We start from the raw sequence: 24,682 nt of genomic DNA, 5'->3' as shown, positions 1-24,682 counted from the left end.
CTCTCCAGTAGTCTCCTGATCCTCATCTCTGAAACTACAGTGTCATGAGGTAAAGAGGCAACTTATGACCACTTAGATCCACACAACTATCAAAAGCTCAGCAACGAATGTTGAAATTGCATGTCTCTTGAGTTTTCTCATATATTGTGGTTCTGTTGTAGCTTCAGCATCTTAGCAGTTTTTCCATGTGAACAGTAGGTATCTTACAGACATCCTTAATTGGAATGCTATGGTATTTAGACTATAAATTGTTTTTTGTTGTTGTTGCTGTTGTTGAAAAATTAAGTTTGATTCTGTAGAATATGCCTACTTAAGGATAACCTCAAATGGCTGATTAATACTTTCTATGCTCCTGGTGTTGAGGTGAAACACGTACGTAAAGCAATCAGCGCGTGGCAATCACATATGGTGCAGCAATGAATAGTATTGTCTACTCCATGAATCTTAGCTGTAATTTAAAAGCCTCGAGAATGGTAACGCCATCAAGCATCGTATAGTTACTAGACTCAGAGCCAAGCTAATTTCCCCCCAAATGAGAGTTTATGGCTAAAATAGCCATGGAGTCATTGGAGTAGATCTTAATAGGAGCAAAATGGACTGTCAAGGATAAGAGGGCTGGAGTGTGTGTGTATGTGTGTGCACGCACCCTTGCCCGTGTGCGCTTACGTTATTCTGTGTGCAGCATCTCAAAGACAAAGGGTGAGGTCAAAGGGCAAACTAACAGCAGACAGGCCAGTCAGGGGTCAGAGGGCTCTGACTAACCTGATCAGAGACGGCTGTTTATCTGACGACCCCGTACCACGAGGATGATGGCGCTTGCTTTCCCTCCCTCTCATGGCAGACTCTCACTTTTAGACGGTGCATCTCCCTATTCACCGAATCTTTGCTAGACATGAGGCCAGTGCAGAGTAGCAGTCTACAGAATAAAATGAATGAATGAACACTGGAGAACATTGTGATGTGAGAGTGAATGATTTGTCAAACTCTTTACATACCGCCATACTCCGAGGTCCGCAGTCCCAAGACCAGCAGGCAAACATGCATGACAGGGTGAAAGGGATAGAGGCGCTCCCTCAGTGGGTGGTGGTGGGGGTTGTGGGCCGACATGGAGCCAATGTCCCGTCTGATTACAGCCAGAGGACTGGAGAAGCACGCTAATCCTCCACATACACACATGCACGCATACGCACCCACACAGGCACTCCCATACAGACAGACACAACACACACACACACACACACACAAACACACACAAACCTAGTCAAACCACAGATTATAGCCCATACACACTGACCCCACTCCAGTCCCCATATTCAGATGGGGGTACTAAGCATAATGGTATCACTACCAGCAGGACATTACTGGACACAAATCTCCTCTTCTGTTTGGTTTGGTGCCCATAGACTGACAGTGGGCCCTCTCAAGTTCCTATTCTCATTTTGGAAAGTGGAAACTATAAGTTTCAGATTCTAACTTAGAAATGCTGAATGAACATAACTGTGTTTTTCATATATCTACTACTACTACTACTACTACTACTACTACTACTACTACTACTACTACTACTACTACTACTTTTGGCTGCTCCGGTTAGCGTATATGCCTAGCATATATATCCAGTTTTCATAAATGATCTTCTTAAAAAAATTCTAATAAACGAGGCTTGGTAAATCCCAAATACGTTTTGTGTATGTTTTGTTGTGTACTGTATTGTGTTTAACCAAGAGCTCTGAAATTATCTTGGGTAGAGATGTTTAGATATTTTTTTCATATCTCTCAAAAATGCCTACATTACACATGTTGTTGTATTGAGACAATGTAAATAAGTTTTGCCTGGCCTATGAGATGATATCAGGAGCTCCCACGCCCCCAGGCAGACCTGCCTCGCTCCTTGTGTACCTTCCACTTCCCCGTGGCATCCCTTGAGGCTTGTCTTTACTCGTGTACAAGGATGTTTGCAAACACGCCAGACAAGACCACTGCTGGGAGACAAACAGAAAACAACAACATCAATAAACAAACAAAGGCATTCATACACATTTAGACACTGCAGTGCATATATCCCTCCATCCCCATCACCCCACCCACCCACCCACCTACAAATAAAACTCCATTTCACTCACCCACCCTCCCCTCAGATTCTATTGTTTCCTGAATGCAGGCATTGTTTTTTTTCTTCACCCGGTGCATCTCTGTGATCTTGTCTCATTACTAATAGATGGTGTCAGAGAGCTGCTGGCCCTTCTGTCTGACAAGGGCATTAGCATAAACACAGACTTCCTCTCAATTTCTGTTTGCAGTGCACTGCTGACCTTTAATAATGGATGCCTAAATGATTGTTACCTGTCTGCTCGAGTGTGAGTCTGTGTGGGCATGTATGTGTGTACATGTGTGAGACAGAGAGAACAAGGTAAAAAAGAAAAAGAAAGAAAAAAGATAGAGACCTACTAGACCCACAATTTATTTATTTTTAAAGTTAGGCTTGAGGACTTTCACGTTCAAGTTTACAGTGGCCTGTAAAGTAGGAAAAGGCTTGACCATGCACACGTGTGGAACATTTTAGATTGGCATTTTACATGTCAGGTGAGTTCATGCTCTTGACACCGAGGGATTTACAATGACTGAAACAGCAGAATGAATTTTAAACGTTGACATGACCATCACTACGAGCATCCAGTGGCCAGAGCCACAGTGCAGTGACAACACTCCTGTGAGAAAAAAGGAGGAAAAGGAAATCTGAACTTAGAGGTATGGACATTGGCTGAAAGCAAAGCATGATATATCCTCTCCCAATACTGATGATGCTATTTTTCCATTAACCTGCAGGTCTGTCTGCTAGCCGGATGCCTTCATTGACTCTGACTGATTCATCTTTCTCTCCTTTTCTTTCACGGATGTTAAAAGGTCTGTGGGTGTTTACATGGGTGTGATGTCTCCATCTCCTTAGCCTCACACTGTCCCTGTCACCCGGCACAACATGCTTTCATTCTAATAGCATCATTCCATTAGTATTAATAAAGCACTGTGTCTGTGTGTGTATATGTAGCGTGCCATCTACTCATCAAAAATGGATACAGTGGCATCTCTGCCTTGAGCTATCTGTGTTGTTGTTTTTCCCCTTCACTGCCTCTTGATCTTGCCTTTGCTCTCTTTCTCCCTCTCTTTCTCTCTTGCACTTTTTCTTTTCTGTTAATGCACGTGAGTGTGTGTATGCATGCTATACATCTGCATTCGCAGATGTGTGTCTCTGGTTCTGTTACTGTCACGGCCATCATCATCATCATCGTCCTGGGCACACCAGCCATTTATTATGCAAATATAGCAGCACATCGCATTTCCATTATGTATTCTTAATAACACCATCTGTTACCTGCAACATGGACTAGTGCTACTAGTTTGATCGATGTGACCTTAGAGTTAGCCCAGAGTGGAAATGCAGGTATTCCAATCTCATGTCCTCACTCAGACGTGAGAACAAGTTTGTGAAGATGTACATTTTGTCATGTACATTTGGAAGTGAAAGTGCTGGCTCTGTGGTGTGAGATACTTCTGCAGACAGAAGCCCAAAATCGACAGTCACATCAAAAAACGATATAATGTGAAATAGCAGACCGGCAACTGGCTTTGACTTCTCATGTACTTGGAAGTTAAAACAGAAAAACCAAATTTTCTGCCATCAGACTTTTTGATATCAGATATGAATCAGAACTGAACAAATTGCAGTAAAGTTATTCAAATTTGAGGATTGGTTGCAAACCCCTTACAACAACTGCACAGACTTTGTGACCCACCAATACCACCAGACTGATCATATAGTCTCTGGAGTGACCGCGCAAAGCCCAGGATTCTTCCATAAAGATGCACATCAATTGTTTATAGCACAAGCTGAACACTACAATAATGTGATAAAATGCTTGACCAGAAACCATGGTTCTATGTTGAGCACAATATTTATCTCCCTGTGGCAGTGAACCAGATGAAAAGCAGTAGATGGCCATGCTGATGTCAAAATTCAGATGACAATGGCAGCACAAAAACCTTTCTATTTAATGACATGTAACCATGAATCCATTTAATTCTCTTGGTTAAATTGACTCTTACGCCTACCTGAATTAATGGGAACTGACATAAACTGCCTCACCCATTCCCAGGAACACTCTCTGGATTACATCCTTCGTCCCCCCCCCCTCTTCTCCTTTATCGCTATAACTGCTATCCTAAACTGATATTGATAAGCTCGACTTAATTATGTTTTGTCGAACACATGTCAGCATCTGTTTCTATGTCTTATCAGATAGATGTTGTCAAATTTCGTTACTAAATTTCCTTGTCTCACTTGTGGTGATTGTCTCCCTCTTGGAAAAGCGATGCTGATTGGTTGTTTAGCTGATCAGACATGCGGAAGAGGGGGACCGGTGGTGGCTATAAATGTAGAACTAAAACCCTGCGCTCTTGTCCTCCCACAGATCATCTAAATTCTAAAGGACGGAGTGATTATAAGAGCTTGCCTTTGCAGGTGGAGCACCTGAACTCCACTTGAAGTTGAAGATTAACTGTCTGCAACACATTGGCATGCAAATTCCCTGTGTTGTGTGCCAGGCCTGCCGACAGCGCAGGTTAAAGAAAAAAGTGAAAGAGAACGGACATAGACACCTTCCATTTTTCAGCGTTTTATAATATGAGCACACTGTCGGACTCAAAGCAGACCGTCTGAAGTGATGATTAAATCGTTCACGGTTAAGTGCCAGCGAACCTGTTTCTGCAAGTCTTGACATATTGCAAACGTGTAGCTATCAGTTTGGCGTGCGGCGCACACTCAAAGCCAAAGCAAGGTGCAATATTAGGTGTGATTTTAGACCTTGGGGCGAAAAGATCACACATCTTCAGCTCGATAACACCTGTCAATCAGATTTTTGCACCTCGCATCGAAAGATTGGCCGGGGTCTCGGCCAGCGGTCACATAGGAGGAAATAACCACATGGCTGATATGCGCGTGCGTGCCACTGGGGGCTGGCTGTAAAGGGCTCCTTGTACTTCCGTCTCCATAGAGATTAAAAGCGCCCAACACCGGAGGAGGAGAGACTGGCGCAAAGTTTGGAAACAAGACGAAAGTCGCATTGAAAAGTAAAGAAAAAAGCTGTCAAAGAAAAAAAAACAGACAAACAATGGCAGTGCATAGCACGGAGGATTATTTCAGAACCGCCAACGAAGAACCGCTTTTACCGTGAGTGCGCTTGTATGTGTGCGTGCGTGCGTGCGTGTGCCACAACGATCAAATCAATCCACGTGACCAATGTGAATACCTCTGTATTGGGTTTGGGTGGGAACAGTAACGTACCCGTCGGGGAAAGCTTTCTGGTGACAGGAGCCATGCCATTACTGGAGAAATGGAAAGAGGTTATTGAGGTGGACAAAGAGCTCAAGGCGCGGAGGAAGGTACATGATTGTTCCTCACATTGAACTAACATAAGGTTAAACTATTAACCACCGCGTTCAAGACAACTTGGAACTTCGAGATTTGGAGTTGGAAGATGCACACGTCCGACGTCACGCTTTTTTTTTATTAGCGGAAGATGAAAAACGTGACACGCTGACAGATTTCACGCTATTTTATCTTCAGCATTTTTAACCAAGCTGACGTCATGTAGATAAGATGGCTAGCGGAAGAAAATTAACTGACATTGTAATGTTTTTAAATTTCACATATTGCCGGAATGATCGCGAAACATACGCGACACCAACACGACACGTAATCACACTTCCAAACATGGGTTAAAAATCTAACTAACACTTTTCCTTTCTTACCATAACTATGAATGCCGCCATTTTTACTTTTTATGACGTCACCGGTGCTCAGTCGGATGGATAAAGGGGAAAAACTTCAACAACAAAAAACCGGATATTTGAAGTGCGATCAATGACTAATCCATTAATTTTGCGCAAATTGTCCAAGTTGTTTTGAATGCAGCACAAATCATATACACATGCCCATTCTTTCTCTTAATGGTCATTACACCATGAATCTATGTATCATAAATCCTCATTAATGTCAGTGCTTGCCATTGTGGTGTGTGTGTGTGTGTGTGTGTGTGTGTGTGTGTGTGTGTGTGTGTGTGTGTGTGTGTGTGTGTGTGTGTGTGTGTGTGTAGGAGTTCGAGTTGAGAAGAGGGAGTTTGCGACAGTATAGAGATGAAATACTGATGAGGGAAGAAAAACTCAAGGAGTCGCTTCTACACTTTGACAGATTTCTTCAGGTGGATAACCTTCTTGTCTGGTCTTTGTTGCGATTTTGTAGGGAACTGAAATAACAGATGATTTTTGTCACCTTCTTACCGTGTATAGGAAAATGATGCTAAGCGTGGCAGGGGTGCAAAGAAAGCAGAGAAAGAGAGGGAGATTGTGCTGCAAAGGGAGGCAGAGATAGAGAGACTGAAGAGGGAGTGTACTGTATTAGAGCAGAGAAGACAGAAGCTGCAGCGCAAGGTGCAAAGAAACACTCGGTATTGGAACTTCTTGGAACAGGTCTTCAAAATAGCCAAGGTACTTTAAACATATGACCTCTATGGGTCAACACCATTTGGCAGGCAAAAATTAAATTTCGAATTTCACACACTTATTGACTATGTTTTTCTGTGTGCGCACTCCTTTGACCTACAGTTTGAGGAAGTGTGTGAGTTACTGGGTCGTTTCGAGACCCTACTCATCACCAGAGAACAACTCCGCCTGAGAGAGAGTGAGGTCCAGCAGCAGGCTGACAGCCAGAGAGGAGCCCTGCAGAGATACACAGACCAGCAGAGCTGCCTGCTGCTGCAGAAAAACAATCTACTGTCCCAGCTACAGACTAAACTGGACCAGACACGTTCAGAAACTCTCAGATGGGTACCACCACCAGGCATAATCACATGTGCATAAAGAGATTTAATATACAGAATTGTACATCAGTGCTAGAACAAAAAGAACCTGTCATGGTTAAGAGCTTTTTGCCCCCACTGAATGTATTTATTCCTTTCTCCACACAGGAAAGTAACTGGAACCACATCCGGAACACTGCAGAAAAAGAGACACTCCTAGTAGGCCAAATCAAAATGGTGACCCTTAATCTTTATCAAATGACAGGTGGAGAGATAGGGGGAGATGGTGTGGCTATTGGTGACACAGAAACACAGCTGGACAGGGTGAGTATCGTTGCAGGAATGTTACATGATGGGCTAACAAGATGTTCTGCTTTAGTAAACTCTGTCTGGTTGTCATGGCAGAGACAAACTGTCAGCCAGGCAGAAAAGCCACAGCCCAGCGTTATGAATCAATGAACCTGTCAGCTGAAAAGAATGTGTCCTCCGTCAGATCCAGGTCTTTATCCAGAACCAGGCTGACATTGTGAATGGCATCATTCCCCCTTCTTCAGATGCAATTTTGGACTCAAGAGAGAAACGAGACAAGACTAAGATGGAATGGTGAGTCCTATAGGCTGCAAATAGTTGACCATAATTTTGATGTGCTGATTAATATTGCCAAACGGAGCTGTTTATGGATTATAGATGTGCAGCGTACACAAAAGATGATGCTGAATACTTTTACTGCCACTCTGTGGCCAATGAGGAAAATAGCAATCAAAATGTCATTGTCATAAGTATACCTATCTGATCATGAATTTTGTTAGATAAAAATTATAAAAATTTCAATTTCTTTAGGTGTTTCATTATTTTGCATTATTTTTCTTGGCAAAATGAACTTAAGCGTAAACACTACCAGTGGAGAGCTTATATATTGGCTGAAATACAAAAGCACATAAAATAGTGGCAAAGAATACTGATCATAAAACATGTTTATTAAAAACAATTAAGTATCAAACATAATAACTATGGAGTACAACAGCAATATTTGCTAAGTAGCATCCTCACCAGCTAATACAAATGTTGCAGACCCCTAGAGTGAAATGAATCTTTACTACAGATTAATATGAATCCTACTTACAAAATGTAATGTTTGTACTCCACAAATTGAATTTACTCCAGCACAGTAAAAGGGTCATAGGCTTAGTTGGTGGTTAACCTGCCCTTCTTGCCCTTTGCCTTCTTGCTCCTCTTACTTTTGCCCTTGATGGCCTTGCGAATGCGGTAGCCTCTCCACCACGCTTGGACGATGATAGCAGCCTGGCTCTTCAACTCCAGCTCCCTCTTCTCTTCCATCATCCTCTCCTCTGCAAGCTGACGCTCCTCCTGGATCTGGCTGTACTCCAGCTCCAGAACAGCATAGACCTCTTCTAGCTCTGTGAGCTCCTGCTTCTCCTCTTCATAGGCCATCGCCATCTTTTCTAGCTCATCCTAAGAGAGATGAGAATGTTGGAATTGGTGGTGATGGCAAGGGTGAATTGAAAAGCAGAGAGATAGAAATCGTGAAAAAAGAGGTGATCTGTTGTAAAATGAAAGCTCATTCAAAACAAGTGGGAAACATAAAGTGTGTTAATACGCTTATGAGCCAATATTATCTGGGGATTTCGTTTGCACATTAACACCTTATCCTGGTAACAACAGTCAAGATAAGCTGTTAATCAATTTTATTAGAAAACAAAACAACAAAGCTGATTGCCAATATTAGCTGGGACATTGAGGCAAGTAAACATCTCATCCTGTTAAGTAGCTGTTGGTTTTTGCAGTCTGCATTTTCTGTTTCCATGGTCACTCAGAATATTTTGCTAAATAATGTCTGCATAGATATTTGTGATTAGTTTTAGAATACATATTTATTGTAATCACCATATTGTCAATATGACCTTAATGACAACATGAGCTTGTATCTGTAATATTCTTCGCATGTAGCCACAATACTTTTCCCACTGATTGTTGCAGTTCCAAGGTGGAATATTTTTCTCTGTTTGTACCTGTTTCTCTTCCATGTCATCGTCGTACTTATGAATCCAGTTCTCTATCTCTGTCACCACCTTGTACTTTTTCTGTCAGGGAAATGAGAAACTTAGCAGCCAAAGCAATTTTAGTTAAAGTTATATTCAAGGTTGTGTTCTGACTTATGGAGAAATTACATGTGGAATGTCTAAACACAAATGGTAGGTATTCTAAGCTTGCATATGAGGTATACCATGCGAAGTGCTTTATTAGACTCATGGTCTTCAAGGACAAGATTGTTGAGCTGAACTTTCAGTTGACGTATCTCTTGCTGCAGGTGGACCTGCTTCACCTCTGACGTTTTGGTGTCAGAATGGCTCTTATTGTCTGCATTCTGGAGCATCCGTGAAATCAAGTCCTCTGAGGTCTTTTTCATATGATGCAGAGAGCTTTTCAACTCTTTGACTACATAATTTTTCTTAGAGATCTGTGAACAAAAACAAGACAGAAGCAGGAGAAGAGGAAAGTGGGAGAGCAGAGGGTTTAGTGACTTAAGTATGTGACCAGACAGGTTACATTTATTAGCACTATTTACTATTGACTACCTTGTAAATAAATGTCATCCACATTTTTTTCCTTACCTCTGTGTCTCTGTGTTTGATAGCTGTGGCTAGCTCTGATTCCAGAGAAGCAATGAGCTCTATATTGTTGCCATGGATTGAAGATGCTTCCTGCATGTAACGCCTTAGCAACCGCTCCTCAGCTGGACTGGTCAGCAGCCTATCTAGCAGATGCCTGTTGAGGTCCCTTAGCATGTTTATCCTCACCTTATTCTCAATATCTACCTCTGCTTTAAAAATGTGGATGGCAGTCGGATGGGCTCGGAATACCCTCAACACATTCCTCACAGAGCTCTGTGTATTCCTTTCAAGCCGGGCCCTCTCCTTCTCTGTTACATTCCGAATTTCTCCTTCCTGTCCCCCACCTGACGTCTGCTTCAGGTTCTCTAAGCTCTCCATTCTTTCCCCTAAGAGGTGATGCTCTCTCAATGCACCAATCAGCTCATTGTTCAGCTTACTAGAAACATTATCTAGGTGGGCCAACATAGTAGGCAGCATCGCTACAATCTCAGCCTTACTGATGCAATCCTCCATCACACCTGAGATGCGCTGTGCCTCCAGGGAAGACAGCTTCTTTCGTGAGGGGATCCGTAGGACATCTTCCCGGAGTGGCTTGTTCTTTGGTTGGGGATTGGCGGACCACATATTTGATTCGGCATCATCAGCCAGCACTGTTGTCCCTTCTATAGACATTCTGACATTGGAATATGAATGATAACGTTACTATATTATGTGTGAACACTGCATAGTAGAGAGCCACTATTAGCATTTTTTTCTTTTGATTTTTGGAAACTTGTTTTTCGTTTAGCAGTTTGTAAAGAATAGATCTATCACCTCTTAAATTCCTTGACCTACCGTGTCAACTGAACTTAAAATGCTGGCACCGTTTATAACGTCGTTTTACATCCTCTGTTTTATGTGAGCAATCCACCGTGTCCCACCAAGTCAAGTTCCTTGTAGCTTATGTTCTAACACTGGGTCAATAAATAGATTATAATAATAAAACTATCGAACTTCAATTTCAGACAATGATAACGTTGACCTGATCTGGCGGTGGCCTTAACAAAAGTGCTGGTCAGCTAACCTAAAGCTAACAATACGCTGGTTTTCACTCAGCTTGCATTAGCCGAATTATATATTGCAGATGCATAATAACAGTTCTTCTTTGTTTCAAGGTGGTAAATCTAAAAAACCTTTGAGATTATCTACTGTATGAAAACCTTGTTCCTCGGTTTGTTGACGTGTCATACATTAGCGTTAACCACAAGCTCTAGATACTACAACTCTACGGGTCTAACCAAAATAATGCAGCTAGTGTGTGTTGATAGTTTACGTTTGGTTGCTAGGATACCATCCGTGACGCGCGTTTGCAGATATGTCGCAAAGTTCGTCTTCCGATTTTGTACTGCAGCGACAACCCTGTTGTTGTATCCATAGGTTAGGTTTTGATAATTCGAGATATAGCGTGTGTGTATATGTTTAAGTGTCGTAGGTAGAACCGACGTATTTTCATACTTAGTGTGCCAAAAATTAATTTTTATTTTGAAAATAAAGGTTACTAACGCGGTACAGCCTGCCGTGTGTCGTTCCACTGTCGCAAAAGTTTGTTGATTCCGCGCCCCGGTGTGCGTCAGCTGTCGTTTTTGTCTTTCTTAATGATATTGTTCAATGGTATTACGTATGTAGCAGCGTTTTCTTATTATGCATCGATCGTGTATTTTGTGAAACTAGACAGTATTCCTTTCGGTCGTTAAATAACCTGTTTTGATGGACTCGAATAAGCGCCACGGGAGAGAGCTCGATAGCTTGGCCGTGAGTGACAGTGAGCCTGTTGGATCAATTACAGATGTCATCTCGACCGGGACAAAGACACAAACTGCAGCGATCCGACACCCGTTAGGCAGCCGGACCTGACCACATTCAGGTGTCGCACACCTCCTCCGAACCCTCTCTTGCTTACTTCTTGCTGTTATTTAACATCGTTAAGTGTAATATTAAAGTAAAAAAGTTTCAGGCTTTGGTTGCTAGCGGAAAAAAAAACTATCGTTAGCTGTTAGCTAAGTGGACGCACACAAGATGTCAAGTTGCTCGGCGATCAGGCGAAGTATTTGCGCCGTTATCTAGCTGGGGGTTTAGAGATCATCTTAAAAATCTCGCCTCTGCAAAAGCGAGAGAACTGCATAGGTGAAATCTGTGGATTCTTTCCATCCCTTCTTGTGCTGTGATGGAGGCTGATGACGATGTGCCTCTCATTTTAACCTGGGACGACGCAAACAGCGGTTTGCTTAGCGAAGAGACAGAGAGGAGAGATGAGAGTAAGTTTTCTCCGCATTCCCCATCCATCCTCATTCGATGCCTCGCCATCGTTGAGCCCATAATGCTGTAAATGATATGTCGTGGTGAAAAACGTTGATTTAAAAGCAAATTACCCATGACAGAACAAGTGAAGCCACGACTCTTTGTTTTCTTCCATTTAAAGAGCCAATAAACGAGGAAGACAACATTACATGTTATGAAACAGTATTATAGATTTGAGGATTTGTTATTCGTTTGCGATTTTTTTATGTGTGATTGAATGGATCTCATTACTAAATATTAAAGACTTTCCAGTCCTAGAATGCACATTCTAGATTTGTGATCATATATTGTTATATGTACTTACCCAGAGGTCCATCTCAACAGGGTGTGGGAGATGTTGGACATCTCTCTTTGAGGCCTTTTGTCTGGTTGTGAGCTGCAAACAGTGACCACAAAAATGAAATATCCACACTCCTGGGATCTTGTGTGCATGTGTGTGTACACAGTATGTGTATGCATGCATCCACTCTGTGTTGTAATCCTGCTGCTTTTGTATCCTTCACATATAGAACACAAACTGAGGCATGCAGGAAACTGCAGTCTCAGCAGACTGTGTGAGTGCCTCTGCCCCACAGCCAGCACAAGACACACTCTTACACACACACACTCACAAACACACACACACACACACACCCCGAGAGCATGAAAGCATGTGTGTAGGGTGTGTGTCAATGTCCGTAGCCTTTGGCTTTGTGTGTGTGTGTGTGTGTGTGTGTGTGTGTGTGTGTGTGTGTGTGTGTGTGTGTGTGTGTGTGTGTGTGTGTGTGTGTGTGTGTGTGAGAGAGAGAGAGAGAGAGAGGCAGAATAAGTTCTGAGGTTTTTTTGGCTCTGAAAGTGAACAGGAAGAGGAGAGGTCTTTTTCCTGGATATCTGAGAGTGATGACTTCCCTGAGACAAGGGGATCAGAGTGTTCCCACTTGCTGCTATTGTAGGAATTGTAAGGACAGCAGGACAGAGATTGAAGATAGACATGGAAAAAAGATGGCACATTTTCTATATTGAAGCTAACGGGCTATAAGGAAAGCGGGGCATTGAGTTTTGTCGGTGTTGGAAAGATGGCACATTTTCTATAGTGAAGCTAACAGGCTACAAGGAAAGCGGGGCATTGAGTTTTGCCAGTGTTGGAATTCTGTCAGGAGTTAAAAGAGCAGCACGAAAGGAAGATAATTGGAGCAACAATCATGACTGCTGAGTGTGTTTGTGTTTCTGCGAGTGTCATGGAAGAGCAGGGCCAGAGACTGACCTCAGCGTGTTATTGACAGGGTGCTCCAAACACATTATTGTTCTCTAACAAGTGAGGGGTTGGAATGGGACATGGCAGACATGGGCTGCCCTCCCGTCAGGATAACAGTGAGTCAGTCCATTACACTGCTGAATTGGAGTTTGATCTTTACACTTCAGCCGATTCTTCTGTTGTTACCAGGGTGTACAGAAAAGTCTCACCACCGACTCCCAGTGACTGATCTTCTGTTCTCTATTGCTGCCGCATTCGTTTTTTTTCTTCATTCTTATTCCAAATAGTGCTATATGACTGGACCATGTGATACATTTGTGGGAAGAGGACCTCAACAGACTCACAAAGCATTCAAGTATGAATGCCACTGATTACAGACAAGAACAACATTTGAACTGTCTGGTGAAGAAGTAGTTAACTTGGACCTATAAATGAGGCAGATGTTGCTGCTGTCTACAGTTAAATCCTGTTGGAAATATTGACTAAATTTGGAGTTGGAAGTTTTTTATATTGAATTTTGTTAGACAGAGCTTATTTTGCTGATGGTATGTGTTAAAAACAAGTGAAATTTTTACAGAAGCTGGATAGGTCGTCATCATCTGATCCTTCTTGAAGGCTGCATTAACACACTTTAGACTCCATTATCTGGTGAATGTAATTCCTCTTCCATCTTCCTTGCTGCACTTGTTCTTCCTGTGGTCATTCTGGCCTCATCTGTTTGCAGTCGCGTCTTGTCTTTGGCAGAAAGAAGACTTGTAAGACAGTGTGACGTCAGGCCAGAGAAGAGGGAGCTGTGTGAAGGGAGAGTCTCACACTTTAATTCACACCTTTTTGTAGGCAGCGGTGGGTTCAAAGGTCAAACTCCACTGCTGTGGCTGAGAGGTGTTTTCAGAGTTAATGTGAAAGTGCAGTTACTAGACTCTACTGTCACAGGTATTAGTATCTCTCATCCAGATTGTTGTTATTGTATTATCTCCGACAGGAGCAAAGAGTTGTTGAAGACATTATTTTTTTCTGAAAAAGTATTGTCAATTCTTTTGAATGATTACTTCTGGATTTACCTCAAGCTTCCTGCTTGGCCTGAACACTTCTGGTTGTGTCGAGACTTACATGAAGACTCTATTTGTCAGTCGCAGCACCAGTATTTTTCTGGAGTATGCATTTGTACTGAGTGGAATGGTTGCCCGTCTGAACCCCCAGAGGTTTGTGGATACTGAAACACGACCTGTGGACTGTGAATAACACACTTGTGTTTTGGGCTTTGGGAACCAGAAGTACTTTCATCCAGACTCAGGCAAATATACAAACCCACATTGAGACATGGAAGGCTTGTCTAGGCTAACAGGAACATCCTGCCTGAAGGAGGATCAGACCCAAGACGAGAGTCCAGTTGTGATCTCTTCATATACCTCACAGTTAGAACTAGACTGCATTGGTATGACACACAAACACACATCCTTGTGTTTGTGTGTGCACGTGTGTGGAGGCATGTGTGTGTGCGCGCACGTATGTGTGCATGCGCTTGTGTGACTGCACACACATTAGTTTGTATTGCTTGCACCCACTTAAGTTCAAAATTAAGTGTGATATTTCATAAACAGCCAATTGAATTACAGCTCAATTTGTGTTGTTATTCAAATATAATTATACATAAGACACTTTGGTCTCGTCTTTCAGATGGAGGCAATTACGATATAGTGAACAACGCCGTGATTCCAACACCTGGGCCACAACACCAGAGAGCCCAAAATGCGTCATTACGCCACAGCTGGGAGATGAACTATCAAGAGGCAGCCATTTACCTGCAGGTATTTACAAACACAATATTATGATTTTTGTTTGTTACCAAATGTGTAGCTTAAGTCTGTGCTATGCCCAGAAGTAACATAGAGCTTTTGTTCTTTCATCCTCTGATCTGTATAGATGGTTGAGCTATGTAAGGCTATATATATGTATATATACACTCACCGGCCACTTTATTAGGCACACCTATCCAACTGCTCGTTAATGCAAATTTCTAATCAGCCAATCACATGGCAGCAACTCAATGCATTTAGGCATGTAGACATGGTCAAGACGATCTGCTGCAGTTCAAACCGAGCATCAGAATGGGGAAGAAAGGTGATTTAAGTGACTTTGAACGTGGCATGGTTGTTGGTGCCAGACGGGCTGGTCTGAGTATTTCACAAACTGCTGATCTACTGGGATTTTCACGCACAACCATCTGTAGGGTTTACAGAGAATGGTCCGAAAAAGAGAAAATATCCAGTGAGTGGCAGTTCTGTGGGTGAAAATGCCTTGTTGATGCCAGAGGTCAGAGGAGAATGGCCAGACTGGTTTGAGCTGACAGAAAGGCAACAGTAACTCAAATAACCACTCATTACAACCGAGGTATGCAGAAGAGCATCTCTGAACGCACAACACGTCGAACCTTGAGGCAGATGGGCTACAGCAGCAGAAGACCACACCGGGTGCCACTCCTGTCAGCTAAGAACAGGAAACTGAGGCTACAATTCGCACAGGCTCACCAAAATTGGACAATAGAAGATTGGAAAAACGTTGCCTGGTCTGATGAGTCTCGATTTCCGCTGTGACATTCGGATGGTAGGGTCAGAATTTGGCGTCAACAACATGAAAGTATGGATCCATCCTGCCTTGTATCAACGGTTTAGACTGGTGGTGGTGGTGTAATGGTGTGGGGGATATTTTCTTGGCACACTTTGGGCCCCTTAGTACCAATTGAGCATAGTGTCAACGCCACAGCCTACCTGAGTATTGTTGCTGACCATGTCCATCCCTTTATGACCACAGTGTTCCCATCTTCTGATGGCTACTTCCAGCAGGATAACGTGCCATGTCATAAAGCTCGAATCATCTCAGACTGGTTTCTTGAACATGACAATGAGTTCACTGTACTCAAATGGCCTCCACAGTCACCAGATCTCAATCCAATAGAGCACCTTTGGGATGTGGTGGACCGGGAGATTCGCATCATGGATGTGCAGCCGACAAATCTGCAGCAATTGCGTGATGCTATCATGTCAATATGGACCAAACTCTCTGAGGAATGTTTCCAGTACCTTGTTGAATCTATGCCACGAAGGATTAAGGCAGTTCTGACGGCAAAAGGGGGTCCAACCCGGTACTAGCAAGGTGTACCTAATAAAGTGGCCAGTGAGGGTATATATATGTACACTACCGTTCAAAAGTTTGGGATCACCCAAACAATTTTGTGTTTTCCATGAAAAGTCACACTTATTCACCACCATATGTTGTGAAATTAATAGAAAATAGAGTCAAGACATTGACAAGGTTAGAAATAATGATTTGTATTTGAAATAAGATTTTTTTTACATCAAACTTTGCTTTCGTCAAAGAATCCTCCATTTGCAGCAATTACAGCATTGCAGACCTTTGGCATTCTAGCTGTTAATTTGTTGAGGTAATCTGGAGAAATTGCACCCCACGCTTCCAGAAGCAGCTCCCACAAGTTGGATTGGTTGGATGGGCACTTCTTGCGTACCATACGGTCAAGCTGCTCCCACAACAGCTCAATGGGGTTCAGATCTGGTGACTGCGCTGGCCACTCCATTACCGATAGAATACCAGCTGCCTGCTTCTGCTCTAAATAGTTCTTGCACAATTTGGAGGTGTGTTTAGGGTCATTGTCCTGTTGTAGGATGAAATTGGCTCCAATCAAGCGCTGTCCACTGGGTATGGCATGGCGTTGCAAAATGGAGTGATAGCCTTCCTTATTCAGAATCCCTTTTACCCTGTACAAATCTCCCACCTTACCAGCACCAAAGCAACCCCAGACCATCACATTACCTCCACCATGCTTAACAGATGGCGTCAGGCATTCTTCCAGCATCTTTTCATTATGTTCTGCGTCTCACAAACGTTCTTCTTTGTGATCCAAACACCTCAAACTTGGATTCATCCGTCCACAACACTTTTTTCCAGTCTTCCTCTGTCCAATGTCTGTGTTCTTTTGCCCATCTTAATCTTTTTCTTTTATTGGTCAGTCTCAGATATGGCTTTTTCTTTGCCACTCTGCCCTGAAGCCCAGAATCCCGCAGCCGCCTCTTCACTGTAGATGTTGACACTGGTGTTTTGCGGGTACTATTTAATGAAGATGCCAGTTGGGGACCTGTGAGGCGTCTGTTTCTCAAACTAGAGACTCTAATGTACTTATCTTCTTGCTCAGTTGTGCAACGCGGCCTCCCACTTCTTTTTCTACTCTGGTTAGAGCCTGTTTGTGCTGTCCTCTGAAGGGAGTAGTACACACCGGTGTAGGAAATCTTCAATTTCTTAGCAATTTCTCGCATGGAATAGCCTTCATTTCTAAGAACAAGAATAGACTGTCGAGTTTCAGATGAAAGTTCTCTTTTTCTGGCCATTTTGAGCGTTTAATTGACCCCACAAATGTGATGCTCCAGAAACTCAATCTGCTCAAAGGAAGGTCAGTTTTGTAGCTTCTGTAACGAGCTAAACTGTTTTCAGATGTGTGAACATGATTGCACAAGGGTTTTCTAATCATCAATTAGCCTTCTGAGCCAATGAGCAAACACATTGTACCATTAGAACACTGGAGTGATAGTTGCTTGAAATGGGCCTCTATACACCTATGTAGATATTGCACCAAAAACCAGACATTTGCAGCTAGAATAGTCATTTACCACATTAGCAATGTATAGAGTGTATTTCTTTAAAGTTAAGACTAGTTTAAAGTTATCTTCATTGAAAAGTACAGTGCTTTTCCTTCAAAAATATGGACATTTCAATGTGATCTCAAACTTTTGAACGGTAGTGTATATAGCACTTTCCCTACCATTGAGTGTTTCTTTCAACAAAGTTATTTTCACTCATCTTGTTGAGTACTTTTGAAACCGACATGGAACCTGACTCATAAAGAATTTACTTGACTCACTTTTATATATGTGTGTGTGTGTGTGTGTGTATATATGTATGTATATATATGTATATACACATACACATATATACATACACACACATACACACACATATATATATATATTATATATATTATATATATATATATATATATATATATATATATATATATATATATATATATATATATATATATATATATATATATATATTATATATATAAAGTTGAGCACTTTTATCTACACCACTGATGGTTTCCGGAAAAAACAAAACGCTATATATATAATTTTTTTTCCACTTGTAAAAAACTGCAAAATAATGTGAAAAACTTAAGTTTATATTTTCTTTTTTTACATATACATTTAGGAAGGAGAAAACAATGATAAGTTCTTCACCCACCCACGGAACCCAAAGGCAGTGGCAGCTTACCTGTTTGCCCACAACCATCTATTCTACATGATGGAGCTGTTGACTGGCCTGCTTCTGATGGTGCTGTCACTGTGTGAGGCTCCTGCTGTACCCTCACTGCGCCTGGACGTCTACGTAAGCGGGCAGGAACAACACAAAAATGTGCAAATGTTTGTTCCCTTTCACACACACCCACACACACCCACATACACACACACACACACACACACACACACACACACACACACACACATAGGGCATCATAGCTTGAGGATCAGAGAGTGGTTACATGCATTTATTTCTGCAGGTCCATGCCACTCTGGAGCTGCTGGCTTTGGTCATGGTGGCGTTTGAGCTATGCATGAAGCTGCGTTGGCTAGGTTTCCATACCTTCATTAGGCACAAAAGGACTATGGTGAAGGTAACAGACCCACAGCTGATAATTGGAGATGACATAAGATGACAGAGTGTAATAGCTTGTAATGGTGAATTCCTTCTGTCCATGTGTAGACATGCGTGTTGCTGCTACAGTTTGTGGAGGCCATTGTTGTTCTGATCAGACAGACGTCTCACATGCGAGTCACCAGAGCTCTCAGACCCATATTCTTGGTGGACTGCAGATACTGTGGTGCTGTGCGCAGGTGCATAATACTACCATCATCAAATATATCCACACAAAAAAAACAAAACACATAAATACATACATATCACTGCTGATTTTAGTGTTTGTCTTCAAGGTCACTGATGGACAGTTCCTTTTTTCAATCAGAAACTTGCGTCAGATCTTCCAGTCCCTCCCCCCTTTCATTGACATCCTCCTACTGCTGCTCTTCTTCATGGTTATATTTGCTATCTTGGGTGAGAGGCACTTCTTCCTTTCATGCACAATATACTGTATTGCTCTTTATTTTCTGTTGCGATTAAAAACAACTTAAGTGAAGATTTTCTGTTGATAAGTTTGTTTGTCTCCGTCCAGGCTTCTGCCTATTCTCTCCAAACACTGCTGACCCGGTATGTTGGGCATGTATTCTGGCAAATATAAGTTTGTTTGTGTTATGTAAATCAATGGGCTTGAGTAACTCTCTTTGTTTGATGCCACATTTCTGTTTGTAGTGGTCAAGTCTCCTGACTTTAGCCCTCTCATCTCCCCACAGTACTTCAACACCCTGGAGAACAGCATTGTCAGTCTGTTTGTACTGCTGACCACTGCAAAGTAAGCACAACAGAACACAAAGTATTGTCCATTTCCCTTTTCACACATGGCACGCAAAGCTGTACATCATTGCCCTCTCGCCTGTACAGCTCAACTTTAGATTGTCTATTCACACACATCTCTGTTCACTCAAATGTCAGATTTTTAGTGTTTGTTTGTTTGTTTGTTTGTTTGTTTGTTTGTTTGTTTGTTTGTTTGTTTGTTTGTTTGTTTTCCACCAGCTTTCCTGTTGTCTTCTTCTTTGGCTAAGAATAATCCTGTACCTCATTTCCTGCAGTTTCCCTGATGTGATGATGCCAGCATACTCTAGGAACCGCTGGTCCTGTGTCTTCTTCATTATTTACCTCTCCATAGAACTCTACTTCATTATGAACCTGGTATGCATGGCCTTGACTTCACTGTGCCACAAATATCTGGCCTGATGTATTGATACAGTACACTTCAAAACTCACATAACTGACTTTAATTCTGAATTACAAATCGGAACTACTCTATTGAACCAGAATAGCAAGGATCAAGATATTACTTGTGGTCAACCCTTTTACACCAGTACCAAATGGCAAATGGACTGCATTTTATACAGGGCTTCTAGCTGCAGCAACCGCTCAAAGCACTTCAGAATTATGCCTTGCATTCACCCATGCACACTCACACACTAATTGCGGTGTCAACCATGCAAGGTGTTTCAGCCATGCTCACCTGGAGCAGATAGGGTTTAGGTGTCTTGCTCAGGGACATCCCGACACTTTTTGCTGAGAGGAGCCAAGGATCAAACCGGCAACCAACCTCCAGTTACCAGACGACCCACTCTACCTCCTGAGCTGCTGCTGCCAATGTCCCAAGACATTCTGTTCTTGATAATCAGTATCAGTGTGCTGTCACTCACTCTTTTTTCCCTGTCTCCCCTCCAGCTTCTGGCAGTGGTGTTTGATACCTTCAATGGTGTCGAGAAGATGAAGTTCAAATCTCTTTTGCTTCACAAACGTTCAGCTATTGACCATGCTTTTCAGCTGCTGGTTAGCCGACAGGTACACCTGCACTGCTCATGTGGTCTAAATCTATATCAGTGCCAAGGATTTCTTTTGTTAAATAATAATAACTGTGAAAGGGTTGTGTGTATCTAGTGTGTAATAAATGTTTGCATATATATGTCACTGCTGTTTTCTCAACCAGAGGCCGATGGGAGTGTCTCTGAAGCAGTTTGATGGCCTGATGCGTTTCTACCGACCCCGAATGTCTGCTAGAGACCGCTTCCTCACATATAAAGCTCTCAACACCTCGGGGTCTCCTATGCTCAGGTAAGCGAAGAAAGAAAAGATATCCTCTCAATGTCTCTGTTTAATTCTCTGGAGAGTGATTTAACTAGATTCATCATTAATTAGAAGTCGTTAATTTGAATCTCCTCTTTTACAGTTTACAGGACTTTTATAAGTTCTATGAGGTCATTGGCCTTAAATGGAAGGTAAATTTCCCAGACATTAATCTTTTGTTGTTTAGATATATCACACTTGTGTTGTTGCTGTTTTTTTTTTTACACACATTGCTTTGTGTGTGTGTGTGTGTGTGTGCTGTCTAGGCAAGACGGAGTGGTGAACACTGGTTTGATGACATGCCACACACAACCTTCCTCATTTTTAAAGGCACGTTTTTTTCTACCTCAATCTCTAGACCAAATGTTCCTCAATTGGTGTAGTAATCCTTCCTTCCCTTGCAGTTCCACTATCTGCTGTGTTCTCTAATTTATTTGCTTTCATATTTAATAGGCATTAATCTGCTGGTAAAGTCAAAGGCCTTCCAATATGCTATGCGTAAGTGTAATTACTTACATCGCTCTAACTCTCCTGAATAGTTAATATGGGACATACTGTCTTTTGTTACATATCTTTAAACCTTTTTGTCAACAGATGTGGTGGTTGCTGTTAATGGGGTGTGGATCCTTGTGGAGACTTTTATGATTAACAGTAAGTGCCTCCCCAGTTACATGGATTTGATTATTGTAGTGAAGAAAAAATGTTTTGTACGCCTTACTGGAATCCTTTCAACCCCCCCCCCCAACAGGTGGGCTTTCTTCATTCAAATTTGTACCGTGGAGTTATATCGTCTTCCTTACCAGTGAGTAGGCCACCTTTCGTCTCCCACTCATGTACAAAATTATAGTTATCTTCACGTGACCTGTTTCACTATTGTTCATAGGGATTTGAGAAACTGGACAAAATTGTTTACATTGTCGTTTTCTAACATACCTTCTTGTTTCTGTCCTCTAAAATTTCTAGTTTATGGTGCTGAGGTGTTATTAAAAGTATCAGGCTTGGGGCCAGTGGCTTATTTCAGCTCTGGGTGGAATCTGTGAGTGTTTGTCCTTCTTCTCCCCTCTTGTATTCAGCATGTCATTACACAACAATAACTCCAAAACAATTATTTCATGGAAAGACAACCACAGTATTATACATTTGAACAGCTGGTGAACCTAGGATCTGTATTTAAGTTGCTAATTGTTTTTATGCACATCTGCCTAGCTTTGACTTCTCAGTGACAATGTTTGCCTTCCTGGGCTTGATTGCTACTGCCTTAGACATGGAGCCTTTCTACTTTATTGTCGTGCTCAGACAGCTCCAGTTGCTCAGGTGGGCTTCTACTTGTTTCAAGTTAGCTTCTGTTCATTTACTGTCAGTGCATATGATACATATGTCAGTTTACTTAATCCTTCCTGTTTTTCTTCCAGGTTATTTAAAATAAAGCAGAGGTATCGCAACGTGTTGGACACCATGTTTGAGCTCTTCCCCAGGATGGCAAGTCTGGGCTTGACCCTGATAATCTTCTACTACTCCTTTGCCATCGTAGGGATGGAGTTCTTTGCCAATGTGGTGTACCCCAACTGCTGCAAGTGAGTTGTTCTCTTCATCCTTGTCCGCAGCCCTATTAGAATCACTAACTGTAGACAATCTTGATTCAGCTGAGTTGAACTTTTAGTCCTCACCTCTCTTCCATGCAAGATTGATGCTGCCTATTAAATGAGATTATTGCCACTAATCCTGGTGTGCCTTTATCTGCTAAATCCCTGAAATGCAACTGTTTTAAATTATGTTCGATTTCACTGACTGTAGTCCTCTCCATCCAATCCAACCCTCAGCACCAGCACAGTAGCAGACTCTTACAGACAGATCAACATCACCATAGACAACAAGACAGTGCTGCAGGAAGGCTACTATTATCTCAATAACTTCAACAACATTCTTAGCAGCTTTGGTAAGCCTTCTATTTGCTTCATTTTGTTGTTAACACAGTTCCATCTGGTTGCCACTTTTATCCACATTACCCTTCTGTACCATGTACACATACTTGGTATGGTTGGGCACTACTGGTGTCCAACCTTCAGGTTATATGAGTGTCATGCTTTATATAATGTACAAAACATAGCAACATCTTCCTTTCTGTTTATTTTAATACATTTATGGCACTGTTTGTACAATTTCTGTCTCCAGTCACACTGTTTGAACTGACGGTGGTCAACAACTGGTACATCACCATGGTAAGATCATGTTACCTATCTGCCCAACAGCCTTGCATCAGCTGTCTTTGGTAGGTGAAGTTGATTGACAGCTGTCATGTCCACTCTCCTACAGGAAGGAGTAACCTCCATGACAACCCACTGGAGCCGGCTCTATTTTATGACATTCTACATTGTTACTATGGTGAGGGGTGTGTATGTGTTTTGTGGGGTGGCTTTCTTGACCTTATTTGTGAGCAGTTGAACATATATGTGTAAGCATGTGATCATGACCATATGTGTGTTGTACCTCTACTCTTCACAAGGTGGTGATGACCATTATTGTGGCCTTCATCCTGGATGCCTTTGTATTCCGCATGAACTACAGTCGCAAGAACAGAGAGCTGCTTGAGAACCCAGAAGGTTTGACTTTGTATATATACATTTGTGCGCAACATGTATGCCCACGTTTGTATTACATGTAGAACTCCTCTAAAATGAGATATCAACCACTTGCCAAATGTCACACCAACTCAGTCATAGCATGAATTGACATCTTTAAGAAGCTATCAACAGTTGTTTTTTTTCTCTACCAATTTGATAAACCTCAAGAAGAGTGTTGAATCTCAAGCAAAGGTCTGTTAGTGAGGTCAAGCACCTGTGTTGGCATCTGTTCTAGATGAGAATGGGATTGTGTTTGAGGCCGAGGTCAGTCGTGATGAAGCTTTAGCCACTCTGGAGCTTTACAAACAGACCTATCTGGGACCTTCCTCCCTCAGCTCTCTACAGGGACTCCTACACGCAATGGACCGCAGTGGGGTGAGAGACACACACACAGGTCAGACTTTTCTATCTCAGATCTGAAGTATGGAGTCCTCCCTAACCATTGTCCTCCTGCATGGGTGTGTGCAGCACTCGTGTCTTATGTACCTAGGTCGAAGGTCAAGGACTAAGAGTGACCTCAGCATGAAAATGTATGAGGAGGAGATCCAGGTGAGATTTTCAGATTACTGTATACACAACTATTAGCCGTTCCATCATTACTCATGTTCACTCCTTTTTTTTCTCCTGCTGTCTTCATTGTTTTCCTTAGGAGTGGTACGCAGAGTATTCTAGGGAGAACCTGCCCAAAGAAGGCCAAAGCTTGGAACAGGAGCTGGGCAGTCCTTTTTCTGACCCTCAGCTCAACTCACAGACTGAACCTTACAGCATCAACTAACTCTGCAGGTAACCGCTCACCATATCCTAGCACTATGTGTATACACTACTACATCAGCCTGTAAAAACTGAAAATTCACCTAACTCCATATCTCTTCCAGTCCTTTCCACCATCCCACACTTCCTTGGCTGCAGTAGGCAGCTATGCCTGGGCCTTGATGACTCATGTGGTGACAAGAAACAGAAACCAGACACACTCTCCAATCTGCGGCCCCCAACCCCAGACAGTGGTGACATATACAGACTTCCTACATAACAGATGGACCCCTTTATACCTCCGTTGCTTAACCAGTGAAGGTGGACCCTGGACCTCTTTAGACTGATCCTCCAGCAGGATGTTGGGACAGAATGTGTACTACATTGATGTGTACTGTTGTAGGACTGTTG

The 24,682-nt window shown here is 42.3% G+C and overlaps 3 protein-coding genes across 7 annotated transcripts; 2 read left to right on the top strand and 1 right to left on the bottom strand.

The window, feature by feature from the left end:
* The first annotated feature begins 5,064 nt into the window (after window positions 1-5,064).
* cfap73 (cilia and flagella associated protein 73) lies at window positions 5,065-7,133 on the top strand. The gene is made up of 6 exons (XM_056293771.1): window positions 5,065-5,224; window positions 5,331-5,436; window positions 6,150-6,254; window positions 6,343-6,540; window positions 6,658-6,904; window positions 7,020-7,133. Coding segments are annotated over exons 1-6 (717 nt in total). The 5' UTR covers window positions 5,065-5,165; the 3' UTR covers window positions 7,022-7,133.
* Window positions 6,959-24,526, top strand: tpcn1 (two pore segment channel 1). Of its 5 annotated transcripts, none has more exons than XM_056293714.1 (27): window positions 6,959-7,175; window positions 7,345-7,454; window positions 14,733-14,863; window positions 18,336-18,512; window positions 18,685-18,798; window positions 18,888-19,018; window positions 19,147-19,235; window positions 19,354-19,388; window positions 19,532-19,590; window positions 19,868-19,967; window positions 20,502-20,618; window positions 20,764-20,888; window positions 21,004-21,052; window positions 21,167-21,230; window positions 21,354-21,398; window positions 21,495-21,551; window positions 21,649-21,702; window positions 21,864-21,936; window positions 22,107-22,214; window positions 22,313-22,474; window positions 22,721-22,836; window positions 23,073-23,119; window positions 23,214-23,282; window positions 23,404-23,500; window positions 23,757-23,896; window positions 23,990-24,070; window positions 24,171-24,296. In XM_056293714.1, exons 2-27 carry the CDS (start codon window positions 7,382-7,384, stop codon window positions 24,294-24,296), a joined length of 2,439 nt encoding a protein of 812 aa, XP_056149689.1. In that variant the 5' UTR covers window positions 6,959-7,175; window positions 7,345-7,381. The 5 variants fall into 5 exon arrangements, with proteins under 5 accessions (XP_056149689.1, XP_056149683.1, XP_056149695.1 ...); XM_056293708.1 differs by lacking the exons at window positions 6,959-7,175; window positions 7,345-7,454 and adding exons at window positions 11,108-11,778; window positions 24,397-24,526 and having other exon boundaries at window positions 24,171-24,304; XM_056293720.1 differs by lacking the exons at window positions 6,959-7,175; window positions 7,345-7,454; window positions 18,685-18,798 and adding an exon at window positions 11,108-11,778.
* iqcd (IQ motif containing D) lies at window positions 7,891-9,035 on the bottom strand. Its single transcript, XM_056293781.1, has 2 exons — window positions 8,882-9,035; window positions 7,891-8,324 (listed from the first exon to the last, which is right to left on the bottom strand). The coding sequence occupies exons 1-2, from the start codon at window positions 8,894-8,896 to the stop codon at window positions 8,037-8,039; spliced, it is 303 nt and encodes a 100-aa protein (XP_056149756.1). The 5' UTR covers window positions 8,897-9,035; the 3' UTR covers window positions 7,891-8,036.
* Window positions 24,527-24,682: the final 156 nt, after the last annotated feature.

Source organism: Lampris incognitus, chromosome 1 (assembly GCF_029633865.1).
Source record: "Lampris incognitus isolate fLamInc1 chromosome 1, fLamInc1.hap2, whole genome shotgun sequence".
Classification (NCBI taxonomy): Eukaryota; Metazoa; Chordata; class Actinopteri; order Lampriformes; family Lampridae; genus Lampris; species Lampris incognitus.
This window is presented reverse-complemented; position numbering and strand designations above follow the sequence as displayed.